Source organism: Rana temporaria, chromosome 8 (genome assembly GCF_905171775.1).
Source record: "Rana temporaria chromosome 8, aRanTem1.1, whole genome shotgun sequence".
Classification (NCBI taxonomy): domain Eukaryota; kingdom Metazoa; phylum Chordata; class Amphibia; order Anura; family Ranidae; genus Rana; species Rana temporaria.
This window is the reverse complement of record NC_053496.1, coordinates 35,275,301-35,300,340: the sequence shown is the minus strand read 5'-3', so window position 1 is coordinate 35,300,340 and position 25,040 is coordinate 35,275,301. Positions and strand designations below refer to the sequence as shown.

At 43.9% G+C, this 25,040-nt stretch overlaps 1 protein-coding gene across 1 annotated transcript in view; it reads left to right on the top strand.

Moving 5' to 3' along the window:
- The window catches only part of TDRD1 (tudor domain containing 1), a 127,848-nt gene that overhangs the window by 28,325 nt on the left and 74,483 nt on the right, over positions 1-25,040 (top strand). The window contains exons 3-5 of the mRNA XM_040322138.1: positions 9,850-9,911; positions 12,831-12,969; positions 17,969-18,071. Coding sequence (XP_040178072.1) covers positions 9,850-9,911; positions 12,831-12,969; positions 17,969-18,071 — 304 coding nt within the window. The remainder of the gene's footprint in view (positions 1-9,849; positions 9,912-12,830; positions 12,970-17,968; positions 18,072-25,040) is intronic.

Genomic DNA, 25,040 nt, shown 5'->3' with positions numbered 1-25,040 from the left:
CAGGTATGGGACCTAGTCCCTGCACTACTTTGGTCTGACTTCGATGCGACTTCAGGTCCATAGACCTCAAGCATACACAGGCATTGCTTCGAGTCGCATTAAAATCATGCGACTTTGGGGTTGCAATAGTATAAACCTAGCCTTAAAGGGGAGGTTCACCCTATAAACAATTTCTAACACTGCATCCAGCCCAGTTCTGCATATAAAATGACACTGACTTTTTTTCTTTTTTTTTTCGTAGATAGCGTTTAGCCGCGGAATTCACCTTCCGGGTAGGGAATCCCGCGGGAGTGGGCGTTCCTATTGACATGCCAATTAATTGACATGCTAAACGACGGCGCACACAGCGCGTCACAACTTCCCGAAGGAAGCTCGGCTCTATTCGGTGCCGGTGCGCAGGCGCCAAATAGAGCCGAGCTTCCTTCGGGAAGTCGTGACGCGCTGTGTGCGCCGTCGTTTAGCATGTCAATAGGAACGCCCACTCCCGCGGGATTCCCTACCCGGAAGCCGCGGTGAATTCCGCGGCTAAACGCTATCTACGAAAAAAAAAAAAAAGGTCAGTGTCATTTTATATGCACAACTGGGCTGGATGTAGTGTTAGAAATTTTTTATAGGGTGAACCTCCACTTTAAGCCACTTGACCCCCGGAAGATTTACCCCCCCATTCATGACGGGCCATTTTTTTGTGATGCGGCACTGCGTTACTTTAGCTGACAATTGCGCAGTCGTGCGACATTGTACCCAAATAAAACTTTTTTTTCTCCACAAAGTTTTCTTTTGGTGGTATTTGATCAGCTCTGTTGCTTTTATTTTTTGCGCTATAAACAAAAAAAGCAATTTTGAAAAAAAAACAATATTTTTTACATTCTGCTATAAAACATATTCAATAAAAAAAAATCAAATTTCTTTCAATATGTATTCTGCTGCGTGTTTCTGGTAAAAAAAAAAAAATCTCAATAAGCACATATTGATTGGTTTGCGCAAAAGTTACAGCGTCTACAAACTGGGATATTTTTATTTATTTTTTACTAGTGGTGTCGGCGATCAGCGACTTAGACCGTTTGACACTGAGGGCGTATTGCAGGCGCTGTATCGTTAAATATAGCGGCTGCAATCTGCCCTCAAACAGCTGCTCCATTGTCTCCTGTGTGAAACCCCGAGGGCTTTCCCACTGGAGCGTTGCACTAGCAGGACGGTAAAAAAAGTCCTGCTAGCTGCATCTTTGGAGTGGTGTGTTTACCGCTCCTCCACCACCGCTGCCCATTGAAATCAATGAGACAGCGCGGCTATACCGCCCACAACGTGCTGCTTCAGCAGCGCATTGCGGGCGGTTTTAACCCTTTCTCGGCCACTAGCGGGGGTTAAATGCGCCACAAATCCGCCCATAGTATCAGTGGTAAAAATAGCAGAGTTTTACCGCTGACGCTATGGGCGGCTCAGTGTGAAAGGGGTCTAATAGCGGGACTGCGATATTGCTGTGGACAGTCGGGACACCTGACACGGTTTAGGAACCAATGGCGCTAATACAGTCATCAGTGCTAAGAATGTACTCTGTCACTGTACTAATGACACTGGCAGGGAAGTGGTTAAAGCGGTGGTTCACCCTAAAAACGACTTTCCCCTATTACACTGCCCCCCCACATTACAATACGATTATGCCTTTAATTTTTTTTTTGCTGCTGTACATACCTGGGTACAGCTATTCACCCGTGTCCTCCGGGTTGCGAGTCCCGCGGGAGTGGGCGTTCCTAACATGGCGGTGATTGACGTTTTGACAAAAAAACGAGCTCCCCCCGTCGCGTAAGCCGCGTCACGATTGGCGAAAGGAGCCGAACGGCGAGTCGGCGCTATACTGCGCCTGCGCATCGCCATTCGGCTCCTTTCGCCAGTCGTGACGCGGCTTACGCGACGGGGGGGAGCTCGTTTTTTTGTCAAAACGTCAATCACCGCCATGTTAGGAACGCCCACTCCCGCGGGACTCGCAACCCGGAGGACACGGGTGAATAGCTGTACCCAGGTATGTACAGCAGCAAAAAAAAATTAAAGGCATAATCGTATTGTAATGTGGGGAGGCAGTGTAATAGGGGAAAGTCGTTTTTAGGGTGAACCACCGCTTTAACATCAGGGGCGATCAAAGGGTTGGGTGTTCTCCCAGGGAGTGTTTGTGTACAGTGGGGGGTGCTTTTTCTAGGAGACGTGGATCAGTGCCCCTGCTTTGCAGAGACACAGGATCCATGTCTTCCCTACTGACAGAACGGCTATCTGCCTTGTTTACATAGACCACAGCTCTGTCAGTGTACCGACGCATTGGCGGGTGCCAGCGGACTTCAAGTCCACTGTATGCACCAATCGGCTTCCACTGTGTAATCGCAGAGGTAGAGGCCCACCGCATGCACTCAGGCTCTCACACTGGAGCTGCAGGGGAGGCATTTTTTAGCCACTGTTTTTAGCCCGAAAGCGCACAAACACCCCAGTGTGAAAGGGGTCTTGGAAACACCTCTCAGGGAACACATTTATCACCTCGATAGCCTCTGTAGTTAACCCCTTCCCTACCAGTGTCATTTATACAAGGATCAGTGCATTTTCTATTTTTTAGCACTGTATTGGTGTCAGTGTTGGGCTCTCAGCCCTTTCTTCTCTGTGCTCAGGTTGCTCAGCTGTCGGTTAATTGGCAGAACTCCTCGTTCCACAGTGGCTCTCACCTGGTGATCATCTCCTACTCGTCGTTCAATCCCACAGCCAGCCCCTTCTGGCTATTTAAACTGCCTGCTTCATTTCATAAATGTCCTTGCCTAGTAGAAATACAAGCTCTCCATCTTCCTTACTAGAAGAATGAAGAATCTGCCTTGTTTACATAGGAAGACTGACATTCTGCCTTGACAAACGATCGCCGGGTTTCCGGCAGACATCAGGACCGCCGGATTTGTCCAATCACAGTGGGAGCGGGGCACCGGCGGCACGCATGCCCCAGATCCCTTGATAAAAAAAATCACGTACAGGTAAGCGAGGTGCGCATTTTCACTGGTCAACAATTTGATTCCACAATGCATCGCGATTACTGACAAGCTTCCACTTCGGCAGCACTTCCTCCCTGCAATCTTCTGGGGCACATCACAGGTGCAGCGCTTTACAACATGAGGGCAGACAGTACAATTACAATACCATTTGATATAGTAAGAATCAGAGGGCTCTGCTCGTTGGAGCTTACATTCTAAGGAGTGTCTTTTATATTTTATGAAAAAATGGGTAATGTATAGTGTTTATGTGCACTAAAATTGGGTTTGATAACATTTGTGCAAATATCATGTGACAATGCAACTATCACCATTTTATTCTCTAGGCTCTTTCAAAAAATAGATCCCATATTCAGGGCTATAATGTGCATTCAAAGGGGTTGTATAGGTCTTTATTTTTTTATTTTTAAACAAACACGTTGTACTTACCGCCACTGTGCAGTTCGTTTTGCACAGAGTGGCCGCGATCCTGCTGTTCTGGGGTCCCACGGTGGCTCTCTCGGCTCCTCCCCACTAAAGCTAACCCCCTCTGGGAAGCTCTTTCCCGAGGGGGTTAGCTTGCGGCGCGCTCCCATGTCATACACTTGGAGATATTTATTATAGCAAAAAGTAAAAAATATTGCATTTTCTTCAAAATTTTCGCTCTATTTTTGTTTATAGCGCAAAAAATTTAAACCGCAGAGGTGATCAAATACCACCAAAAGAAAACTCTTATTTGTGGGGGAAAAAAGGACGCCAATTTTGTTCGGGAGCTACTTCGCAAGACCGCGCAATTGTCAGTTAAAGCGATGCAGTGCCGAATTGCAAAAATGGGCAAGGTCCTTTAGCTGCATAATGGTCCGGGTCTTAAGTGGTTAAACATGTGCAAAAACTAAATTAATGTGCCAACACTAAAAAGGGGTTCTTTATTTATGTCACATTCATTGCTTATGCCAAATTGTTTTATTTTTCTATTTTATTTTTTTTGTAGCTAGTTGAGAGAATTTCGTGTGATTTCTGTGGCCCATGGACAAGAGAGCTGTAATGCAACATCTTTCTCTGAGGAGACCCCTGTCTCCGCCTCAGATGTTTGGGAGTGTGGCAGTTGGACCTGGAAGAGATTCCTATCCCAAAACAGGTACTCTTAGAAATGCAATTATTCTTGTCAAGTGACATACGACTAGTATTTTTTTTTTTTTTTTTTTTCCCAAACAAGATTTATTGAATACAAATTGTTCGTACAATATAAGAATAGAACAGTCATGATCATACAATTGGTGTGTTGTCGGAGTCAACATAAGAAATATTATAGATAAACAAATTCGCTAATTAAGAAGCCAACATTGTGCAAAGACAAGGAAGGCAGCTGTGCAAATCCCCCAAAAATAATGAGGGTTTTGTCAAGGGTATAGAAAGTGCAGAAAGGAGATTCAAAACTATGGCCAATGCCAGGGTTTGACAAATTTGCTTGGAATCTAGGAGCCAGCTAAAAAACTTATGAGCCAGAAAACGAACCCCGTTCCGACGAGCTTGCGCGCAGAAGCGAACACATACGTGACCAGCGCCCGCATATGTAAACGATGTTCAAACCACACATGAGGTTTCGCCGCTATTGGTAGAGCGAGAGCAATAATTCTAGCCCTAGACCTCCTCTGTCACTCAAAACATGCAACCTGTAGATTATTTTAAAGGGTAAAAGTTTGTTGGCATTCCACGAGCGGACGTAATTTTGAAGCGTGACATGTTGGGTATGAATTTACTTAGCGTAACATTATATTTCTTAATATTAAAAAAAATGGGGATAACTTTACTGTTGTCTTATTTTTGTAATTAAAAAAAGTGTAATTTTTTCCCAAAAAAGTGCGCTTGTAAGACCGCTGCACAAATACGGCGTAACAGAAAGTATTGCAACGATCGCCATTTTATTCTCTAGGGTGTTAGGATAAAAAATATATATAATGTTTGGGGGTTCTAATTAGAGGGAAGAAGATGGCAGTGAAAATAGTGTAAAATGACATTAGAATTGCTGTTTAACTTGTAATGCTTAACTTGTAATACCAACGGCCACCACCAGATGGCGCCAGCTCACATCTGGTGGTAATAACTTGTAATACCAACGGCTCACCACCAGATGGCGCCAGGATTTGTCGACCCCTGGCCAATGCGACCCTCCTGACATAGAATAAATCGATATCTGCAATGGGAAGAGGAAAGAAAAAATGTGATGCAGGGAGACCTGTGGTGGTGTTGGGGGGGTCAATAGATCACTGGAGATCTCTGCGATGGGGGGGAAGCTGTGTGTGTGTGTGTGTGTGTGTATATATATACTAGCGCCCAGAAGCGATTCAGTTCGCATGCGCCGCGCTTTATAAGTTTTTCATTCATTCATTCATTCATTCATTCATTCATATATATACATATATACATTTTTTTTTTTTTTAAACTGTCATTTTCTGTATCGTTTTTTGGCCGAAATTTCCATTCGGTACACCTCTAAGCCATTTCCATTTACTAACAAAAGAAAGCCACATTTGTTTTGAAAAAAGCAAGGTGTAATTCACCTGAATACAGATATATACATAGTTGTGGTGATATGTATAGACATACTAACACTTGTCAAAGTTTCAAAATTGTGTTTAGGGGTTAAATAAGAGGAATTGCACAGAGCAGCTCGGTCCTCCACTTGGGTCCCCTGCTGGTGCTCCTGGCTCCTCTTCTTCTTGGTGTGCCACCATAGGAAGCCGCTTCCTATCATGGCACACCTGCGTTCTCATTCTCAAACCATATTGCCCATGTCTATTCGCAACCACTTTAACCCCTTCCATACAGGACATTTGCACCCCCTTTCTGCCCAGACCAATTTTTAGTTTTCATCGCTGTTGCAATTTGAATGACAATTGCGCGGTCATGCAACACTGTACCCAAATGAAATCTTTGTTTTTCCCCCCACAAATAAAGCTTTCGTGGTATTTGATCATCTCTGCGGTTTTTATTTTTTGCGTTATAAACAAAAAAAGAGTGAGAATTTTGAAAAAAGAAAACATATTTTTTTTTTTTTACATTTTGATTTAATAAATATCACAATTAAAAAAAAACATTTTTCCTCAGTTTAGACCGATACGTATTCTTCTACATATAATTTTTGGTGTGAAATACCCTCTGGACAGGATTTTATAATTTGTCTCCTGTATTTTGGTGCATATAGATGATTTAAGTGCACAACTGATCATGTGTTGTTGTTGTGGCACTGAGAACTGCGGGCTTTCTTGTGTATGATCTTTAGAAGATGCTTCCTTCTGGGATCACAGCAATGCAGACTAATTTGATGCAGTGTGTGGCGTATGGTCTGAGCACCGACAGACTGACATCCCACCCCTTCAACATCTGCAGCAATGCTGGCAGCACTCATATGTCTATTTCCCAAAGACAACCTCTGGATATAATGCTGAGCATGTGCACTCAGCTTCTTTGATCAACCATGCCGAGGCCTGTTCTGAGTGGAACCTGTCCTGTTAAACTGCTGTATGGTCTTGGCCACCGTGCTGCAGCTCAGTTTCAGGGTCTTGGCAATCTTATAGTCTAGGCCTTTTTTTAATTATTATTATTTTTGTTTTCAAAGAACACTTACAATGTACAAACAAACATTAAGGACCACACACCACAGGACGGTGCGCAGTCCCAAAATATAAAAAGGGAGAGGAAAAAAGGGGGGGGGGGTGTTGGTGCATTACATTAAAACACCAGTATAAACATTGCCCGCGAAACCTGTCCACTCAACCGACACCACTCTCTCAACCCCTCGTTACATACTTCAACCAAATTATAAGGATTCATTTGACAGAACCATCCACTCCAGCAAGAGGATGAGAGATACGAAACCCACCATACTAGGGGGACCGTGTACCCGCAATTTCACAGGCAGTGAGGTGCATATTGTAGCTGCTAAGAGGAGAGATAGGATAACTTCATACAATGGTGAAATGTAATCCGTTACAGTGAGTAGATCCACCCCCCCCTCCCAAATCTTATCAAATTTAAGAAGCGCCCCCCCTGCTCAAACATGTGATGGGGGTGTAGTGCTCTTCCAAGACAAAACTATGCGTTTCCTAGCATGAAAAAATAATGAAGCGAGTAGGGTTCGTATAGCCGTAGTAGGGGCCAGGTCATCTACCAACCTGAGCAGACAGTGTTTTACAGAGGGATTTAAAGGGATAGTGGTCACCTCCTGCGCACACACAGCAAAACTGCCCCTCAATATTTCTGTATATCCGGACAGTCCCAGAAGATATGCATAAAGTCTGCTCCATATGTGGCCTCCAGGCCACTGGGGGGCGCACGCCCGCTGCGTCAGGTGCCGATGCGCAGGCCTGGAAGCCGCGATGTCCGTCAGGCATCCGCGATCGGCAGTCACGGAGACAGGGACGTGGAGCTCTGTGTGTAAACACAGAGCTCCACGTCCTGTCAGGGAGAGGAGACTGATGGTGTGTCCCTTGTACATAGGGACACAGATCGGTTACCCCCCTCTCACCACAGTAAGAATCACTAATTGGGGAATACATTAACCCCTTCCTCGCCCCCTAGTGTTAACACCTTCCCTGCCAGTCACATTTATACAGTAATCAGTGCATATTTATATCATTGTTCGCTGTATAAATGTGAATGGTCCCAAAAATGTGTCAAAAGTGTCCGATGTGTCCGCCGCAATATCGCAGTCCTGACAAAAATCGCAGATCGCCGCCATTACTAGTAAAAAAAATAATAAAAATAAAGTCATAATTCTATCCCCTATTTTGTAGACGCTATAACGTTTGCGCAAACCAATCACTATACGCTTATTACGATTTTTATTTTTACCAAAAATATGTAGAATACGTATCTAAACTGAGATTTTTTTTTTATTGGATATTTATTATAGCAAAAAGTAAAAAAAAATTTTTTTTTTTCAAAATTGTCGCTCTATTTTTGTTTATAGCGCAAAAAATCAAAACCGCAGAGGTGATCAAATACCACCAAAAGAAAGCTCTATTTGTGGGGAAAAAAAGAACGTCAATTTTGTTTGGGAGCCACGTCGCACGACCGCGCAATTGTCATTCAAAGCGTGACAGTGCTGAAAGCTGAAATTTTCACCTGGGCAGGAAGGGGGTATATGTGCCCAGTAAGAAAGTGGTTAATGTATAAAGCAATAGGGAAAACAATTTAATTTTAATTAGGTTCACGCTTCCTATCAGGGAGAGAGGCAAGTTCTGCCAGATGCAATTTTTTTGCTTAAAAACTGTTATAACAGGCGCCACCGTTCACTAGGCCATCTTTATGTAGATCAATAATACTATTTTTTCAGATCCTCAGAGTTCTTTGCCATGAGTTGCCACGTAAAAACTTCCAGTGATCAGTATGAGAGAGTGAGTGTCATGACACCAAATATAACACACCTGAGACCTTGTAACACTGAGTCACATGACATTGCGGAGGGAAAATGGCTGATTGGGCCCAATTTGTACATTTTCACTTAGGGGTGTGCTCACTTTTGTTAGCGATTTAGACATTAATGGCTGTGTGTTGGGTTATTTTGAGGGGGCAATAATTTTACTCTGTTATACAAGCTGCACACTCACTACTTTACATTGTAGCAAAGTGTCATTTCTTCAGTGTTGTCACATGAAAAGATAGAATAAAATATTTACAAAAATGTAAAGGGTGTACTCACTTTTGTGAGATACTGACGTGTGCAGTGATAGTTTCCTGACTGAATAGCTCAGGTGGGGTTGGACTAGGAAACAAACACGCCTAAGCTCATCCCTTATTGACCTCTACAGGAAATGAGTGGCAACAGGAACTACAGTGCCCAGCAGGGAAGCAGATATTCAACATGAATTCTGCAGCCTCATTTAATGCCTGCTTTGAGCGTGAGATCCTTTGGCTGGTCTTGTTGAGTGGCAGTCAGTTCTCTGTTGATAATAATGTGCCTTGTTCGCTTTTGTTTGCTGTGTTGCTCACTCCCCAGTTGGACTGCTTTTGAAAGTCCTAAGGCCTCTTTCACACGGAGCGGATCCGTAATTGATCCGATCCGTGTGTGTCCGTCGGCTCAGCGGGGATCCCCGCTGAGCTGTCGGCGGACAGGGCGGTCCCCGCACACAGTGCAGAGACCGCCCTGTCTCTCCTCCGCTCTCCCCTATGGGGAATCGGATGAATACGGACCGTGTGTCCGTATTCATCCGATCCGTTCCGCAGGACGGAAGAAAAATAGGGGTTTCTTCCATCCGCAAAAGCAGATCTTTGCGGATGGTTGCGGACTTGTAATGAACGGGCCATTCGTCCGTACGTCTGAAAGGGACATAAAGGTTTAGGACTTCATGAGTCCCTCAATGGATGAGAAACATAATGGGATTTATGTACTCAACGTAAAGCCCTTTTTCTTGGTGTCCATTGAATAATACAATTTCCACCCCTTCATGTATTTGATCAGTGAAGCCTCATCAGCGCACATCATTGAAGGAGAAAAAATTACATGTTTGCATAGTTTTATAACAAACTATTAAAACCAACAGTTTTTTATTTTATTTATTTTTTCAACATTTTCAGTCTCTTTTTGTTTAGCAAAAAATAAAAACCCCAGTAGTGAATGCCACCAAAAGAAAGCTCTATTTGTGTGGAAAAAAATAAATAAAAATGTCATATAGGATACAGTGTAGCATGACCACGCTGAAAGCTGGCCTGGGCAGAAAGGGGGTTTAGGTGCCCAGTAAGTAAGTGGTTAAAGGAATCCATGTATTCCTAATCCTTAACTTGTCATGAATTTATATTACATCAACAATTTTTTGTTGCATAATGTTTCCCTTGTATATCTATTTACATCCAGGACACATCCACTACGATAAGAGAGCCCAGAATGGGTTACCTTCTGCCGGAGATTCAAACTTGGTAAGTTTCTGTTCTGGTAACTAGACTTTGTGTAGTTTTTATTGCTGGTCTGTTTAAAGCGGATCTCCACCCTAAAGTGGAGTCCCGCTGATCGGCACCCTCCCCCCCTCGGGTGTCACATTTGACACCTTTCAGGAGGGAGGGGGGTGCAGATACCTGTCTAAAGACAGGTATTTGCACCCACTTCCGGCCACACGTCACGGGCAAAAGACGGGTTTTTCCTGACTTCCCGTCCGTCCCTCGTTGTGTGCTGGGAACACTCGGCTCCCAGCACATAGCGTGTGAGCCAATCGGCGGGCGCAGCGCCACTCGCGCATGCGCCGTAGGGAACCGGGCAGTGAAGCCGGAGCGCTTCACTTCCTGGTTCCCTCACCGTGGATGGAGGGGGGAGCAGCAGAGTGACGAGCGATCGCTCATCCTCTGCTGCAGACGGCGCTGGACTCCAGGACAGGTAAGTGTCCTAATATTAAAAGTCAGCAGCTGCAGTATTTGTAGCTGCTGGCTTTTAATATTTTTTTTTGAGCGCACATCCGCTTTAAAGTCGAAGTAAACTTTTTTTTTTTTTTTTTTTGTGACACTAAAAGTCCCGTGATTTTTTTTTTTTTTTTTTAAATAACAAACGTGTCATACTTATCTCCACTATGCAGTTCGTTTTACACAGAGTGGCCCCGATCGTCGTCTTCTGGGGTCCCATGGTGGCTCTCACGGCTACTCCCCACCTTTAGATAACCCCCTCTGGGAAACTCTCTCCCGAGCGGGTTACCTTGCGGGCACACTCCTGTGTCTTACACTCAGTGTCCATAGACGCCGAGTGTATGACTCGGCCCCGGTGCCCCCGTCATTGGGTTTGATTGACAGCAACGGGAGCCAATAGATGCAGATCTATCAATTCAGTCAAAGCCGGGACTCCAAGGAGAGGACGATGGCGGGGACGTGCCCATGAGGCCTCAGTTAAGTAAAACGGGGGGGGGGGGGGGGGGAGAGACACTGCAAGGTGTTTTTTCCCTTGTACGTTTACAACCCCTTTTAAGTTGTACCTACAGGTATGCCTATAATAAGGCTTGCCTGTAGGCACAGTGAATATTTCCTAAACGTGCATGGTTTAGGGGATATTCACAAGGGCTGCAGGCGGTGATGTCACCAGCGCATGCGTTCTGAAGATACAGCATACCTGTGACGTCCCTTCAGAGCTCTCTGCCTTGGCTGTAACTCCTATGTGGGAGTGACGTCATTTCGAATCGGCCATTCCTAAAAATGCCCAAATGGTACCCAGAAATGCAAATAATGTTAACACCCAGTTATTTTGGCAAACAAACTTGGATTAAGCAGCTGTTTAAAAACCATGCAAAATATCAAAAAATATATAAATAACATAAACGGTCCAGAAACTGTATCGGTCAGATACAAAAAAAACAGCGCTAAATGTTGAGCAATAGTGGCATGTGGCCAACTTCACAGTAAAGTCTTTGAGAACCGTGATGAACGATACAGTAGTTCAAAATAATGTCCACAGGTGAGCGTAGAGATAGTTGCACTCAAAGGTATAATCCACCTGGTTACACTAAATAGTTGTAAAGATATGTAAAGTTTTATTAACACATGTCAAAGTTGCAAAATTGTGCTTGGGCATTTAGATTTGTTTTACCCTTAGGCGTGAAGGAGTTAATGCACTTACAATATCTTCAGATGAAGCAGCCGCTTGTTTATTTTATTGGTCGTGAAATAAAGCTTGTGCCCCCTTTCTCCGTGTGTATAAATGCGCATAGGTTCTGCATTTATATGTAAACAGCAGTTGCACCACATATGAGACATCACTGAAAACATCGGTGCGGGAACAGTACTGCTATGGCCTTAATCAATGATGCAGGGTTAACTTTAAACTGACAACCTGTGTAGGCTTTTAAAGTTTTAGCCATGAGTAGTTTTTAGTACTGTAGTTTTTTGCCATTTCATAACTGCATGCAACTTTGAGTCTTGCATTGTTTGGTATCTAGGATGCACAGATATTGTGCGACTTTGAAAATTACAAGGGCCACCATTGATTCTCCAGGGCTGCTTCTGCTGTCAGAAAATATGATGTTTGGAGGTTCTAAGTAATTTTGTGGGAAAAAAATTGGGTTTGGCTCGTGATGGGCTGAAGGGGGCTGCTGCACACAGGAGTTTTTTTTTTTTTTATCTTGATGCAAAGAATACATAAAAAATCTTCTGACTTAACAAGTGGATCATTGTTCTGTGTCTGTAGTAGGGGTGCAACAGATCGTCACCGATCCGTGATCCGAACGGGTCACCCCGTTCGGATCGGCACACCCCGCGATCCGCGGAGCGCTCCGGAGCCTCGGCCGTAGGAAAGTCCCCGGCTTAGGCCTGGCTCCGGAGCGGCGGCCATCTTGCTACACCCCCGTGTGCTTGTCAGAGCACAGCGTGACACGCCTCCCTGCCTCAGCGCGCTCACTACAGACCCGGAACTGCCTGCAGACATGTGGAGACAGCATCGGTGAGCTCTGCACCTGCAGGTAGGAGCTACACCATCACCTGGGGAGCATGTCTGTACACCAGGGTGGAGGGGGGTGACACCAAGGTGGAGGGGGGTGGATAGTGATTAGGTGGGTGTAACAAGATTTGTCTTTTTTTTTTTTTTTTCCTGATCCGATCCGTGACTCCTTATCCGAGGATCGATCCGATCCGTGATTTTTTTTTATCCGTTGCACCCCTAGTCTGTAGGCTCTTGCCAAGATCTTTTCGATGGACTCTCCCAGAGATTAACGTGATTGGGCAGCATACATTTAACATCCAACTGCCGTTTTTCCCAGGTTATCCTGGGGACGCTTAGCTGGTCCAGTTTTTTTCTCTATAAGCCAAAATACACAATTTTGCAATGTAAATGTTCCTGTAATAAATGATAGTTTTTGTTTTGTGCAGAACCCAAGGAATATAGCCCAGCCCATCATGGAGAAGCAGCAGCAAAAAACTAGTAACAATGTATTTTCCATTGGCAATGATCCAGCCATCTTTGAGACCAGGGAACCTGCCAGAAACTGCCATAGTTGTGGTTTGGTTGGTAAGTCTGCAAACTGTTTCATTCTGAACTTCCATGTTGTCGTGTCACTGTTCCTCAACATGCTTGTGACGACCTTAAATGTGGCCTGGTGCGGACACCATTGATCCACCTGGATGCATACATGTCTTCTGTAGTCCTTAAAATTGGTTGCTCAGCTGAGTGCAAATGTATGGGGCTCCTTTGCTGTTGGGCTTGAAACACATCAAGGTTGTTATCTGACATCCGCTTTATGTTCGCATTTACCTATAAATCCTCTGGGTGGCAGCATCACATCTAGACAAAACGCAAGAGAAGAGAGTGCAAAGCCGCCCTAGTGTAAATCTGCTTTAATAGGGTAAAGTTGAAAACACTACAATGGTCAAACTTGTATTGTGTGACGATAGATACAACATAAGCATTCCACTGTGGCCGCACTCCTATAGCCACCTCAAGATCCTGACAGGGGAAGGCGGAGCCGTGGACATTCACCTTCGCTGCCCGGCTCCTGGAAGCACATCCAAGGCTATCCACCACCACGCTCGATGTGCAGATTCAAATGCACATGTGTCCGGTCCAGCCGACACTTCTCTTAGAGGACACAGAAACCCATACAAGCAGCATACAGTGGGGAAGAGTGAGGATGAGTGAGGATGTCACACAGTTGCCATGACTAAGCGTTTCAGAGACATGGCCTTCTTTCTTAGGCCATTATGATGGCCATGCCTCCGAAATAAGTTGTCATGGCAAATGTGTGACGTCCTCACTCCCCCCCCATATCCTGCTCGTGTGGGTTTGTGTGTCCTTGAAGAGCAGAGCCGGCTGGACCGGGCGCATGCGCATATTGGGCTCTGCACGTCGAGCATGGTTGTGGATAGCCTCGGATGTGCTGCCAGGATACGGGCAGCTAGGTTGAATGTCCACGGCTCCCCCTTCCCCTGTCGGGATCTTGAGGTGGTTATAGGCAAGTGGTCACAGTGGAATCCTTATGACACAATGTAAGATTGACCATTGTAGTGGTTTTAACTTTACTATATTAAAGCCAAGTTACACTAGGGTGGCTTTGCGCTTTGCAGTGAAGCAGAAACAGAAAAAAACAGAACTATAAATGTTCCTGACAGAGAAGAGCTATGCATTCACATAATAAGAAAGAGTTCGATAACTCCAACGCTTCCTCCACAAGGAAGACCACAAAGGGCTTTTTATATGCTGACCTGTCCTCTGCAAAAAAAAACTCAGCAATTCTGACCAGAGAGAGGACAATCTAAGATCCTCATTTCTCCAAAGTGCAGAATACAAACTCCACATAGGATTCAATTAGCAGTGTACAGGGCATGCGTGGGCCTGGCTGGCAGGATTTTGACCATTGGCTGTGCACCCCTCATAGTGCTGCACCGTTGATCTCTCACTATACAGGGGACAAGTAGGTATGGAAGTGGGTGAGGGGTCAGGGGCACTACAGGAATGGGAAGCATGTAATGCTATGTATAAAAAGAAATGTAAAGCTGTTTTTTAAAGCAAATAAACATCCATGTATTTCTTATGTAAACATCATTAACCACTTAAGACCCGGACCAAAATCCAGCTAAAGGACCTTGCCCCTTTTTGCGTTTCGGTACTGCGTCGCTTTAACTGACAATTGCGCGGTTGTGCGATGTGGCTCCCAAACTAAATTGGCGTCCTTTTTTTTACCACAAATAGAGCTTTCTTTTGATGGTATTTGATCACCTCTGCGGTTTTTATTTTTTGCGCTATAAACAAAAATAGAGCGACAATTTTGAAAAAAAAATCAATATTTTTTGCTATAATAAATATCCCCCAAAAATATATATACATTTTTTTTCCCTCAGTTTAGGCCGATACGTATTCTTCTACCTATTTTTGGTAAAAAAAATCGCAATAAGCGTTTATCGGTTGGTTTGCGCAAAATTTATAGCGTTTACAAAATAGGGGATAGTTTTATTGCATTTTTATTATTATTATTTTTTTTACTACTAATGGCGGCGATCAGTGTATTTTTTCGTGACTGCGACACTTCGGACAATTTTGAGACATTTTTGGGACCATTGACATTTTCACAGCAAAAAATGCATTTAAAATGCATTGTTTATTGTGAAAATTACAATTGCAGTTTGGGAGTTAACCACAGGGGGCGCTGATGGGGTTATGTGTGACCTGAAGTGTGTTTACAACTGTAGGGGGGTGTGGCTGTAGGATTGACGTCATCGATTGTGTCCCCCTATAAAAGGGATGACACGATCGATGCTGCCGCCTCAGCTGGGAAGCCGAGTGTTCCGTCTATCACGGAACAGCAGAAGGAGGAGGAGGCGTGGCTTTTGAAAAATGGACGGCCGCGGTCTGACTAAGAGTCTGCATGTTGGGTACCGGCGTATAAGACGACCCCCGACTTTTAAGAAGAATTTCATGGGTTAAATAGACGTCTTATACGCCGTAAAATACGGTTGTATTTGTTACATTGCGCAATATTTGCCATCCAATATGTTTTAGGCTCTGAGGGTATAGTGTTTAACCGACTGGGAAGAGCAAAGTGAAGACCTCAGGAGTTTATTGATCTACATTAATACAGAATACTTCATTAATCCCAAAGGGAAATTTGGGACATTATTATGACAGACACACTTAACAAAGACAGTACAAGATCACAACAATAAACTGAAGATGCAAAAACGCCACAAAATTACCAATAACGGCTCTATATCACCAAATAAACAAAATTAAAATCTACACTACAAATAAAACATTCATACAATTAAAATATGACATAGAAAAAATAAAACAGAGTAAAATAACAAACTTTCAAATACAAACAATATACCACTTTCTCTAACACCACCCCAAATAATAACCAACACAATACCAACATACTATAAAAACACCACATAATCCTGAATAAACCAGAATGAAAGCTTCACCTCCAACAAAATGATTTCCTGTGTCACTCTGTGGTGCATCGTGGGTGTAACCATCTGTCACTGATGATACTCTGCAGACTGACCAGCGTCTGATCCACTGAGCAGGCATGGGGATTCAAGAAACGGATGCGCTGCAGTTGGAAACGGTGTCACCTTATTGCTATACAGCATGGTGGTAGTGGTTGTCCACTTATGAGCTAAAAAGGGCCTCAAATGCAGCCCCTGGCCTCACCATAGTGCCACACATAATGTTCAATATACACTATGTTGTCAAAAGTATTGGGCCATCTGCCTTTAATGGCATCCCGGCCTTAGTTCATATGGTTCAATATTGAGTTGGTCCTCCCTTTGCAGCTATAACAGCTTCAACTCTTCTGGGAAGGCTGTCCACAATCTTGTTCATCCATGTCTTTATGGACCTTGCTTTGTGCACTGGTCCAAGTTATTTGGTGGAGGGGGGATTATGGTGTGGGGTTGTTTTTCAGGGGTTGAGCTTGACTCCTTAGTTCCAGTGAAAAGAACTCTCTTAAAGGGGTTGTAAAGACAAAAATATTTTCCTCTTAAATTAAAGTCTGACAGTAGCTGATAAAGTGAAAAGTAATGTTTTGCATTATAACTAGTTTGATACCTGTTGAAATCGAGCTGTTTTATTCACCTCCGTCACTCCCGAATCATTATTCTCACTGACTTCCTGGTTTGCGGTGCGCATTCATTCTTGCTACATCACGGCCTAATGGGAACTACAGTGCCCATTAGGCTTAGGCTCCATGCCTGTGAGGGATAAGAGAGCATCTTCACGCAGGGCTGTAGTCATAGGGAGGGGGTGAGCACATTCTGCTTTCCACCATGCAAAACGGCTCAGATGCTGGTGGAAAGCAAGAAGAGGAGAGACAGGAAATGGCATTTTCAAACCTGGATTACTGTATTTTGGAGGTCTAAAGGAAAAACGAGGTAAGTGATATTTCAATGCTCTAGCTTACAGCAATCAATTGATCTAATAAAAAACGAACCTTTAGCGCTCCTTTAAGGCGTCAGCATTTCAAGACATTTTGGACAATTTCAAGTTTATGGGAACAGCTTGGGGACGGCCCCTTCCTATTTCAATATGACTGCATTCCAGTGCACAAAGCAAGGTCCATAAAAACATGGATGAGTTTGTTTTTGGGGTGGAGGAACATGACTGGCCTGCATAGAGTTCTGATCTCAACCCGATAGAACAGCTTTGGGATGAATTGGAGCACAGACTGCGAGCCAGGCCTTCTCGTCCAACATCCATGCCTGACCTCACAAATGCTCTTCTGGAAGAATGGTCAAACATTCCCATAGACACACTCCTAAACCTTGTGGACAGCCTTACCAGAAGAGTTGAAGCTGTTATAGCTGCAAAGGGTGGGCCAACTCAATATTGAACCTTACGGACTAAGACTGATAGATGCCACTAAAGTTCATGTGCGTGTTAACACAGGCATCCTAATACTTTTGACAATGCAGTGTATTGACAAAGACTGCAGACCTAATAGAGGAAATGAGGGTCAGAGAGTGTGAACATTTTAGATTTTTGGTCTGATATATCACAGAAGACCATACCAATCTGGGAACATATTACATAAGGCTAGTAGAGATCAGTGCTCCCAGCACAGATTGCTCAAGTCCAAAGATCACACATCACAGGCCAAAGGGCCGCATTTGGCCCTTGGGCCACAGGTTGAGTACCAGGGATGTGGCAGGTGTGGGTACAGATCACAATCTGTGACTGGACAGGATTACAGCTAAATGTAAAATGTGAATTATGTACAGTAAAGGTGTTTGAAAGGATAAATGGATATTTTAATCTAAGGCAGGGATCCTCAAACTACGGCCCTCCAGCTGTTGTAGAACTACACATCCCATGAGGCATTGTAACACACTGACATTCACAGACATGACTGGGCATGATGGGAATTGTAGTTCCTGAACAACTGGAGGGCTGTAGTTTGAAGACCCCTGATCTAAGGTATGTACAAAAAAAAAAGAAAACCTAATAAATGCACGGGACAAAAGCAGGCCAAGTTCTGGTGAACTTTTCTGTAAAATGTGTGTTTTCTGTCCAGGGTCCCGTAGATGTTCTCGGTGCCACAATACTTATTACTGCTCTATAGAGTGCCAGAAGCATGATTGGAAGATGCACTCCGTTATCTGCAAACCAACAACTACGTAAGTAATTATCCTAATTCAGGGAGGGATGATTACAGAAGAATTGTTCTTTAATGCATTTAACACGGATATAAAACAAAAAGATAAATCCACACTATTCTGATAAGCGGCAGGCTAAAAATGGTATATACAGTTTCATCCGGAAAGTATTCACAGCGCTTCACTTTTTCCACATTTCGTTATGTTTACAGCCTTACAGTGGATTAAATTAATTATTTTCCTCAAAATTCTACAAACGATACCCCATGATGATAATGTGAAAGAGGTTTGAAATCTTTGCAAATTTATTAAAACTAATATCACATGTACATAAGTATTCACAGCCTTTACTCAATTGAAGCACCTTTGACCTCAATTAACAGCCTCAAGTCTTATGTAGGGAGTATGATGCTACAAGCTTGGCACACCTTTTTTTGGGCAGTTTCTCCCATTCTTCTTCGCGGGACCACTCAAGCCCTATTACGTGGTATGGGGAACGTCAGTTCACAGCAATTGCATTTATAGCATTATTAAATATATACAAAAAGTTTTTATGTAATAATATATATATGTGTGTGTGTGTGTGTGTGTGTGTGTATATATGTGTGTGTGTGTGTGTGTGTGTATATATATATATATATATATATATATATACATGTAATTGTTCACTTACATATTATAAAGGATGGTGAATATTTCATTGGATACGTTTTAAAAGAATTGAAAATATACAGCACGCTGGGTTCAAGCAATGGGGTTGCCAGTCAAAAAAGGTATCAGGATGTACAATTAATGCAAGTTTTGGATGTTCATCCCGTTATGGAGAAATTATTCCAAAGATCAAGATGCCGGTGGATCAGCCAGAAGGGCTACGCCAGATGACGGGCATTTACGGTGACCGGATTGTCACCAGTCATCTTTATGACCGTCGGAGGCCCGGGCGCGATGTTATGACGTCACGCCTGGGTTCCCGGAAGTAAACAAAGCTGCGGCTAGTAAGCATGAGATCGGTGATTTATTTTCTCTTTCGTTCATGGACGGACACAGCAGCATTGACCTTAGGGTTATGTATCTTTTCTCTAGGAGAGACTAGGCAGAAAAAACACAGCACTTTTAGTGTTAAAAACACTTTTCAGTACAGCACCTCCCATGGGGGCGTGTCCCCTGGGTACATCCCACTCTCTGGAAGCATTCAGCCTCAGTTTTCATCTGCCTAGCATCAGGAGAGCTTGACCATACATAACCTATCACATTGCTATAATCTTTTTATATGGACTATAAACTGAAGGACTTATGAATAAATGGTTGTGGAATGAATCATTTGAATTTCCATTATTTCTTATGGGAAAATTTGCTTTGATATACAAGTGCTTTGGATTACAAGCATGTTTCCGGAACGAATTATGCTCGCAATCCAAGGTTTTACTGGGTATAAGCTCCTGAAGAAGCTGTTCTCGCAAAACATGTAGAGCGTCCGCAATTTGTTACTAATCTATCTCTCTAGCCGTGGTCCATATATCTAGGTTTTTCAGGCACTTTATCCCTGATATTTACAGCCACTATTGGAGATATCAAGTTTTTTACTGTAGACTGCTACAGTATTGTTTTTATATGTCATTGTAGAATTTATATATAAATTGTTATAAAGAAAAAACCTTGTGTTTTTTTTGTTTTATCAGTGGTGCCTATAAAGTAAATTGTTCTCATCTTTATTGTTCCTTTTGTTATCTTGGTGGTGTGCTTAGGGTCGTTGTCCTGTTGGAAGATAAACCTTGCCCCCTGAGCGCTCTGGAGCAGGTTTTCATCAAGGATGTCTCTGTACATTGCTGCATTAATCTTTCCCTTGATCCTGACTAGTCTTTCAGTTGCAGCCGCTGAAAAACAGCCCCACAGCATGATGCCACCACCATGCTTCACTGTTCGGATGGTATTGGCCAGGTGATGAGTGGTGCCTGGTTTCCTACATACATGATGCTTGCCATTCAGGCCAAAAAGTTCAACCTTTTTTTTCATCAGACCAGACAATTTTGTTTCTCATGGTCTTCAGGTGCCTTTTGGCAAACTCCAGGCTGAATGTCATGTGCCTTTTTCTGAGGAGTGGCTTCCGTCTGATCACTCTACCATACAGGCCTGATTGGTGGAGTGCTGCAGAGATGGTGGTTTTTGTGGAAGGTTCTCCTCTCTCCACAGAGAAATGCTGGAGCTCTGTCAGAGTGACCATCGGGTTCTTGGTCACCTCCCTGACTATAAGACCCTTCTCACCTGATCACTCAGTTTGGCCAGGTAGCCAGCTCTAGGAAGAGATCTGGTGGTTCCAAACTTCTTCTATTTATAGATGATGGAGGCAACTGTGATCATTGGGACCTTCAATGCTGCTGACATTTTTCTGTACCCTTCCCCAGATCTGTGACGCTATACAATCCTGTCTCGGAGGTCTACAGACAATTCCTTGGACTTCATGGCTTGGTTTGTGCTCTGACATGCACTGGTAACTGTGGGGCCTTATATAGACAGGTGTGTGCCTTTCCAAATCATGTCAAATCAACTGAATTTTCCACAGGTGGACTCCAATCAAGTTGTAGAAACATCTCAAGGATGTTCAGTGGAAACGAGATGCACCTGAGCTCAATTTTGAGTGTCATGGGAAAGGCTGTGAATACTGATCTACGTGGGATTTATTTTTTTATTTTTCTTTTTTTTATGTCAAGCAAATTTCTTTCACGTTGTCATTATGGGGTATTGTTTGTAGAAGTTTTTGAGGAAAATAATCCATTTAGCCCTGGTTCACACTGGGTACGATTTGGAACGATTTGAGATGCGATTTGACATGTCAAAACGCATCTCAAATCGGCGGCATTTGCCGGCAATTGTCGGCAATGGCACTGTCCTAATCAGTGCGACGCCGCATCTGCGATTTCAAAAAGTAGTTCCTGTACTACTTTTTGCGATTTCGGGCCGCGATTTACATTAAATTGCGGCCGAAATCGCGGTAAAATCGCGCATTTTACCGCGATTTTGAATTCGCAGCAGTGTGAACCTAGGCTCAATCAATTTTGGAATAAGGATATAACAAAATGTGGAAAAGTGAAACGCTGTGAATACTTTCCGGATGCACTGTACACACAAAGGCCCATCATAGAAAAATAAAGGCACAATATAATAATCTTTAAACAAGTTTTTATGTACAGTAGAATGATTTCTTTATCTTAAAGCTACCAGTACAGGTCAAAGGCTGTCAATCATGACAGATGGGTTATATCGCACCTTTCCTTTACAGGATAGTTCGAATAGACTTAGAATGGGGGGTGGAAGCTGGTTTAGATATTAAAGTTTCAGATTTTTTACAATAAAATAAACATGCCATGTTTAACTGCTCTGTACAGTGGTTTTGCATCGAGCAGCCCTGATCCTCCTCTTCTCGGGTCCCCTGGTGGGGCTTCTGGCCCCTCCCTTTTACTAAGTGCCCCCAGAGCAAGCAGCTTGCTCAAGGGTCACCCAAGCGGGCTCATTCCCGAGCCGCTGCTCTGCGAGTTCATTCACTTCGCTTGGCCGCGTCCCTCTCTCTCCTTTTTGCCTCACTGGCTGTGATTGACCGCAGCAGGAGACACAGGCTCCCACTGCTGTTTCAGCCAACGAGAAGGGAGAGTTCTCGGAGAGCCCAGGCTCTCCTGCACAGAACTGTAGAAAGATCCAGCACAGGTTAGTATTAGGGGGGCTGCTGCACAGATAAAACAATAATTCTTCCACTCTACAAGACTCTGGTCCGGCCGCACCTGGAGTATTCTGTCCAGTTTTGGGCATCAGTCCTCAGGAAGGATGTGCTGGAACTGGAGAGAGTCCAGAGAAGGGCAACAAAACGAATAAAGGGACTGAAGGACCTTTTAGTTATGAGGAAAGGTTATAAGCACTGAACTTGTTTTCTCTGGAGACGAGATGCTTGAGAGGGGGATGATTTCAATGTACCCCACAATAGGGATAAAACTCTTTTGCAAAAGGGAATTTAATAAAACACACGGCCGTTCGCTAAAACTAGAAGAAAATCGGTTTAACCTTAAACTGCGTAGAGGGTTCTTTACTGTAACAGTGGTTAGGATGTGGAATTCTCTTCCACAGGCGGTGGTCTCAGCGGGGAGCATCGATAATTTAAAAAAATTAACTATTCGACATTGGAGGCCCTTTCCACGGTCATTTTCATAGAACTTTTGTTCTCTATGGCAGTTCCTGCCTTACACTCAATTTTGCTTTGCCAAAGCGTGTCTGGTTGGTCAGAATCCCTTAAAACGGATCTTATCACTGCTGCCATTGATCCTCGGATCATTGAGCATGTTCCACAAATGTCTATGCCCTTAAACTTTAGCTACACTGACCTGTTGGGTGCCTCCTGACTTGTTTCCCACATTAGTCTCTTATCCCACAAGTTCTGTACTGACTTTTCGGAACAGCTTTGAATGCTATCATCAATCCTTGCCTGCTTCATCAAGACACAAGGTCTGGCACTTCAAGGCTGACCTGACAAAACCTGTTTGGAATAAAGGTGTGGGCCCCACTTTCCAGAGTGGGGGGACATCTGTTGACCTTTAGTGGCCACATGGATTACCTTCTTCCTGGATACAAGTGGTGGAGTCTCAGGGCTACAAACTCTAGTTACCTGCTCCCTCCTTGGTTTATAACGTAAAGCCTCCCTGTCTCCCCTCAGCAAATTGCCATCCCTTTTGGTCACTATTAGAATAAGTAGTCATTGCAGTTATGTCTGCAGAAAGATTTCAAGGGTTTTACCCCAACCTTTTTCTGGTCCTAAAACCCAAAGATTGCATTTGTCCTTTCTTGGACCTCAAGGCCCCGAATGTTTACATTCAGCTCTTCATATTCTGAATAGAAACGATGAGATCTGCCATTGCTTTCATGCATCAGGGGAATGAAAGAAGCCACCTTGCGCATGCCCACCTCTCCAGCATGCCAGAATTTTCTTCATTTTGCTGTAGGGCCTTTTGTACTACAAGTCTGTGGCCCTCTTACCCTTCTGCACCTTACATATTCACCAAGGTGCTGGCGCTATTATTGGCGGTGTTGCAGGGGTATTTCCACTGTGGGTAGTTTGTAATACTTCCTGTTGTATAACAGTTTGCAAGGGCTCTGGCAGACACATTTATGACTTCCCAGGCCAGAGGAAAACTCATGTTAATCCAGAAGCTGTCCAACCCAATGATTCTGCATGAGGGACTTGGGTTCAATAGTAGCCAGTTTTTTTGCCCAGTTGCACTTTTGCAATGCAGTATCTTGTCGTTGTGGGAAAAATCTTTCCCAGGATATACCAATGTGGTTAATGCAGTTAACCAGGCTGTACCTGTCTTTGTGGCTCTAGGATCCTGGGTTGGAGACAAGGAGGTTGTTTCTTGCCTTGTTATTGGAACTTGGAACTTTGTTATTTAAAAGTAAAATAAAACATTGACTTTAGTGACCCTTTAACTCCTAGTACCATCAAGGGCCAGATCTCATCCCCTTCTCTGTTTCAGAGCCAATAGAACCTTACTCTAAATTAAGATCTTTGTGCAGGAGGGACTCCTATGTGGTTCCCCAATCCACTCCCCCCTGGTCTCCATGGGATCTGAACCCAATTCCTTTGGTGCTTCAGAAGCTCCAGTTTGAGCAGAATTACTCTTTTTCTGACCCAAAAGGCTGTACAGCGACAAGGGGGAAATTGCATCACTTTATTTCCAAGGAAGTGTCTGCTTCTCCCCTGAATCAGGACATTGTTCTTCTGTCCCTCTGTCTGAGTCCAGTGCATTAAAAGGAAATGTCCCTTCATTGGTTGTGATTCCGGCTGTGCACATCCTTCAGTCACTTCTTCTTTCAAAAACACTAGCTCATTGTCATTCCTGCTGGATCCTGTAAGGGTGAACCAGCTTCTTGTTCCACCACTTGGTGGCTCAGATCGTTATCCAAGCTTATGGTCTAAAGCAGGACTAATTAGCGGACCTCCAGCTGTTGCAGAACTACAAGTCCCATGAGGCATAGCAAGACTCCTGACAGCAACAAGCATGACACCCAACGGCAGAGGCATTAAGGGATTTGTAGTTTTGCAACAGCTGGAGGTCCACTAATTGCATGTCCCTGGTCTAAAGGATCGGGTACCAACTTTTTCTGTCAATACACGCTCCCTTAGATCTGTAAGTGCATTTTGTGTTCTTTTGCTTCAAGCTTTTGTTTCTCAGATCTGCAAAGCTACCACTTGACCATACAGTATACAATGTTTCTTTTTAGATTTACCAAAAACCATATAACATGAGGTCATACCTAAGCAGCACTTTCAATTCGTATCCAATCAGGCAGGCCCTTGCACTACAAACAAATGACAATCACCAAAGCCTAGAAGTGGCCTTTGCAGCAAGGAGTACATGGAAGGGCAACACATGTAAAAAATAAAAATTTCCAGCTAACTTTCCAGCCACCCTGCAACAAACCAAATTGACTCTAACAGTTCACGTTAAAGCCAAGGGGTTTCGTTTTCACACATTTGTGAATACACGTGCAAGATGCAGCAGCCACGGCACCCCAGTGTACTACAGCCTTAAGACTAATTTTAAGAGTCTCCTGGCCTGCGGGGAGCTCACCCTTGGGTTGGCTACCACCTTTTCCTGCCAAGGCACACTCCTCTGGATCTGTAAGGCCCTGGCCATTGAGATTCGAACCATTAATGGGCAGGCTGAATGTACCAAGTTGATCAATCAACTTGGATATACCCAGCCTGCAGGATTTGTTTGCGATTATTGCAAGTGGCTGCTATAGCCGCTAGCGATTATCTTTGTCTTCTAAGCAAGAGGGATTCCTCTGTTGGTACGGTCTGTGTTGATGGTGAAATTGTGCAAATCTCCTGGGTTGCAGGAAAGAAATTTGCACCGTCTATGGCCGGCCTAAGTGCCTTTTGTGTTCTTTTGCTTGAAGCTTCTTTCTCATATCTGCAAAACTTCTGTGTTAATGGTGGAGAAAGAA